The sequence below is a fragment of the Aplysia californica genome, unplaced genomic scaffold, assembly GCF_000002075.1.
Source record: "Aplysia californica isolate F4 #8 unplaced genomic scaffold, AplCal3.0 scaffold00229, whole genome shotgun sequence".
Classification (NCBI taxonomy): Eukaryota; Metazoa; Mollusca; class Gastropoda; order Aplysiida; family Aplysiidae; genus Aplysia; species Aplysia californica.
The window spans coordinates 679,562-684,612 of record NW_004797499.1 but is presented as its reverse complement, the minus strand read 5'-3'; the positions used below and the strand labels follow the sequence as shown (position 1 = coordinate 684,612).

General features: G+C 40.5%; 1 protein-coding gene across 1 annotated transcript in view; it reads left to right on the top strand.

Annotated features, from left to right (window-relative positions):
- LOC101847190 (FK506-binding protein 2) overlaps positions 1 to 5,051 on the top strand; it is an 11,230-nt gene that overhangs the window by 849 nt on the left and 5,330 nt on the right. The window contains exons 2-3 of the mRNA XM_005099915.3: positions 618 to 763; positions 2,140 to 2,270. Of these exons, the coding sequence (XP_005099972.1) occupies positions 618 to 763; positions 2,140 to 2,270 (277 nt within the window). The remainder of the gene's footprint in view (positions 1 to 617; positions 764 to 2,139; positions 2,271 to 5,051) is intronic.

Here is a 5,051-nt window from a genome sequence, read left to right as displayed (position 1 = left end):
CGTAAAAAAGAAGGAGGAGAGATAAGGACGACAGCTGTTTAGAGGAAAGAAGGAGCAAACCACACCAGAGCACCCGCCAACCACACACTGCTTGACTTTAACGAACGAAACTACAAAATCGCCAGATTTTCTAGTTTGTAAAAAAATTGGGCGCTTTTTCGGTAGTTCCCACCCCGCAATTGTTATTCACGGGTTTTGGCCCCAAGAGTAGGGGGGTTTCAGGCTTGCCCCCCTGACCTAACAAAAATAGGAAGGGGGGTTTACCACGTAATTTAATGTTTTGCTGTTGTTAGGTTTGATATCTTAGCTCACCGCGAAACAAACGTATAGATCTAGATCTAGAAGTAGGTCAGGCTCAAATAAGGGGGGTGGGAACTACCGAAAAGCACCAAAAATTGTGATTTATTAAAATTGTGGATCGTAGTTTGACAAGAAGAAAAGTGGTTGTCCCAGAAAAACTTCAGCCAGATATGACGCCTCATGAAAAAAATTGTCCTGCTGTCTGATCTCATTGTTTCTTGGGGTGGTCCCTCGTTATGAAGTCCTTCCTTCATTTGTAAAAGAGGCATGCTCTGTATTTCCCTTAAACTTATTTCTGATATTTTGTTATATTACAGCCATGACAGGAGCCAGCCATTTGAGTTTCAACTGGGCACTGGTCAAGTGATTAAAGGATGGGACGAAGGTCTTGTGGACATGTGTGTCGGAGAGAAGAGAAAGCTGGTGATCCCTGCTAGTAAAGGTTATGGAGAACAGGGTGCAGGTAAAGTTGTTGAAAGCTACTTTTATATTTATTATAATTTATGAATGGTTATTTTAATTAAATTAATGTGGTGAAATTGAAGCCCAGAGCTTGTTTTATGGCCAACTTCCTGCACAACCTAAACAAATGCAGTTTATTTTCTCGAGATGTATATATATAAAGTAAGGCAGTCTCTCCTTGTTAAAGTTTAACGAACACAGTTCATTGAAGTTGACTTGACCGAGTATGGGCTGAAGTCTGGTACCTTGCCAAGAACAGAAAAATGAAATTGGCGCAGTGTTTCATTAGTTTTTGCTTCCAGGTATGTTACAATGGATTGGATTTAATATGTATGCTTGAAATACAGTTGTGTGAATAAAAATTGCTTGTCTCAAGCAAAATGACGATTTCCTCCATGGGTTTGGTGTGGGACCGAAATCATTGTATACATGGGATTAAAGTAAAAGAGGAATTTCTTGAGCAACAACCAAAGCTAGTCTTTTGATATATTATGATAGTTAATAGAATTGATAGAAAAAGGTTAAAAACCTATTTTAGTGATGTCTTTGCAATAGTATGCGGGGCACATGTTTTGTTAGGTACCCGTCATTTCATCACACTGGTGCAGTCAAGATGTCACAGTCATCTTGTCACACCCCAAATTTACAAGGTTGAATGGAGACGTTCATTTCGTCATACAATTTCAAACATCAAATGTCCTTTGTCATGGCTATCGCAAATCACGATTTGTGGGGGGGGGAGGTGCGAGTCGTCGTGCCTACCTGATCAGCTACACCATTCATAAAATGTATCGACAATTTGAAGTCTCGAGTCAGATCAAAATTTTTAGGCATTATTGTTGATGAGAGGTTTGATTGGCAAGATCATATTAGTTCTGTTAAAAATAAATTTGTTAAATGTACTGCAATTTTGCTAAAAGTAAAAGCTAGACCCTTACTTTTGAATAAAGCCTTACTTACTCTTTACCTGACATTGTTTTTACCTTATTTAAATTACTGTTCAACTATGGAACAGTTCAGACGAAAATTTAATTTATTATAATTTATATTAGTTATTATATAACTTCAAAAAAGCTTAAAGGCTTATATTACTTAAAAACAAGAGGACATGGCCCAATGATTACATGCTTGAATTGGTGGTTTCGAATAGAGACTGCTGGCGCCGACTCTCCAAAACTCTACTAGCGTATCACAATTTTGGAGAGATAAGAAAGTCATGTAGTCACACTTCATTTAGGTGTAACAAAATGACCAGTTGCCGTTGTTTTATTTTGCAGTTTAAAAAAATCTAAATCCTTAGAAATGTATAAAATATTCTTTGTGTTGTTATTAAATTTTTTCTTTTAAAGGAGCAATACATTTCTATCAAATTTATAGGTGATGTGATTCCCCCAAATGCTGGTCTGAGTTTTGAAGTTGAACTTCTTGAAATCAAAGATGGAGTTCCACCCCCCAATGTCTTCAAAGAGATCGATGTTGATGGCGACAAGATGCTGTCCGCAGATGAAGTGAGTGATATATCGTAATCCCTCTACTTTAGGCCCTGCCTTCCTCCCGTTTTACAGGGAGGGAAGATTGGGGTTGATTCAGATATTTAATACAATATATATACAGTCGAACCTGCCCTGATGGCCACCTCGATAAGACGGCCACCTGTACACACGGCCACTTTCCATTCCCCCCCTTGCTTTTTAAAAATGTAATTTAACTGTAAAACGGGCTCCTATCCAACGCGGCCGTGGCCACCATATTTTAACGCACAACTATCACACTAAACAATAACACCTGTCTTAGATGGACACCTTAGTGACTCCATTACGTTTTGTCACAAATTGTGCATTGGCCCCTGGCGTCGTGGGCAAGCCGTCAAAATCCAATCACCTGTCGTTGTTGTTAGGTAGCCCTCCAACCGATCATGTTTCTTAGGTCCCTCCCACTGTTGACCAATAGGAAACAAATTTTCAGCTGGTGAGGTTACAAGCGTGTGATCCCTCATAACCATAAGTCCCACCCAGAACTCATACTCAAATCATAAGTGAGATGAGTGGGCACTGTTTGCCCAGTATGTAACAAAGTAACAATGGATGTCAACATGAACTTGTGACAGAAGCGTCGCTCGTTCTCCTAGTGGTGGCGACCCATGTGTTTGTTTTACCGTAGCACTCAGTAGAGATGGGCAGGTACCGGTACCCAGTACCGGAACACCCGGTTCTACCGCAGGATGTGTGAGTACCGGCAGCAGGCCTCCAGTACCGGCTGTGGGAGGGAGCCGACAGCAACGGTTTTTTTAACCAGACCACGGGAAGTGTGTACTGTGTAGGCCTAGCAGCTTTGACGTCAGATGCACAACGCAGCGGGTGAACTTGATACATGACTTGAGATTCAAAATTGACAATCAAAAACAAAGTAAGCTTAAATTTAATTATGGCATCAAATCAAGTTTTGCACGAGCCACTTTGCTTATTTTGATACGCTGATTCCGAAAATGAAATCTATTTTTAGCGACGACAATTATTTTAAAAATTCTGCATGCAAAATTTTATCCCAGGTGGCAGCAAACTTCAAAGGTTGTTTGCGTCACAGTTCGCCTCTCCAATTCTGACATGTGTTTGTGTGTGTTGGGGGGGTGCGGACAGTTCTGATCGTGGCGTTAGACACAAGATGCAAAGTCTGTGACGTCACCTCCTGGTGTCGCTCCCAGTACTGGCAGTTCTCGGCGAGAGAGTATCGACACTGGGTTTCACCGGTACCGCCCTGCACTAGCACTCTGTCCTCCTTGCCTGACACATTTCGTTTTATTGTCACCCTTACACAAAAGCAGCAACAAAAGAAAAAAAAAGAACCCCCCAGGGAAAACAACAACAACAACAACAATGCGGCTACCTTCGGTTGGGACCTCAGAAAGGAATAGTTTGTTTTCTTCATCTTGATGAGTCCTGCCTAAGACGGCCACCTGTCTTATACGGCCACTTTTCTCCTTGACAATGGGTGTCCGTCTTACACAGGTTCGACTATATATGAGAGATTTTCTTTTTTCATTTTTAGTTAGCAAGTAGCTTGCCAAGTTTATCTTTTTTTCTTCAGATTTTCTGTTAAGTTTGTTTAGTTTGTGGGTTGTTGTTTTTTTTAATTTATTTAATTGTCATATTATCCATATAAGTATTAGGGAAGAAGGAGAAAGGATTGTTTTAACAAGCCGAGTCGCAAACATCAGTCAACAAGGAAATGACCTGTGAAGCATGGTGTGATAGTTGTATCATCACGTGTTCATTGTCTATGCTTCAAGTGCCGAAGAGTTATGATCTGAAATTTTAACAGCAAAATAATACAGTAGTCTCCACCGAAACGCGCTGTGCTCAGGAGGGCTCCTTAGCTTTTGTTAATACGGAGCGTGCATTTACATGAATGAACCTTTGCAAAGGGAGGAAGGGACGCAATCATCTCGTTGCCTTGATATTTTAGTGACCTACCTTTGGGGTGGGGTCACTTTGGGCAGATAATGTGACGACACGTTACGGTTTTGTGAAGGATTCCCAGTTGCTGTTAAGAATACAAAAGTGTTGAATGGGTGTGTGTGTGGGGGGGTAAGAAATACAGACTCAATATAATGATATGCACCATAAAATGTCGGGAACAGAAAGCGTAAGAGGAAACTGTTGGTGATAGTCATAGAAACGACAGCCCAGCCACGTGGTTTTCCAAGTGACCACCCCTGACTGTCTTCGATTTGGCTAGATCTAGCAACAATACCCTAAGCTTCCACTTTCTGTGGCCATGATATGTGAGGCATCGTGGTGGAATCAGTCGCTCGTCAAAATAACGAAATCAGAGAAACAGGCATTTTCCCGCCAAATTGAAAATTTTTAATAGAATTTTAACTTTTTGGCTTAACCTCTTTTATGTCCATATAAAAACACTTTTCCATCTGAATTTTACTGAAAAACATTGATAAAAGGCACAAAATATGTCTTTTTTCAGTTCAAAGACTCTTAAACTGTTGGAGTTACCAAAATTTGGCGGCCATTTTCTCGCTGATTTCACCTCTGAAACCAAGCGACCCTGACCTCCTTCAATTGCAAATGTTTCAACTTCTATTGAATATAGATGATGGATTTTTTTTTTCTTCAAAAGCAAGGCAAATGAACAGGCTTTAAGATGATACCAATAACCTCATATGCCTAAAAATTGACCAGCGCCTGATTCCATCACGTTGCAACACATATATATCCAGCTGTGCAACTGGTAGAAAATGTGACCAAAAATTGCTCTTGTCTTGAAACTTCTTGCCC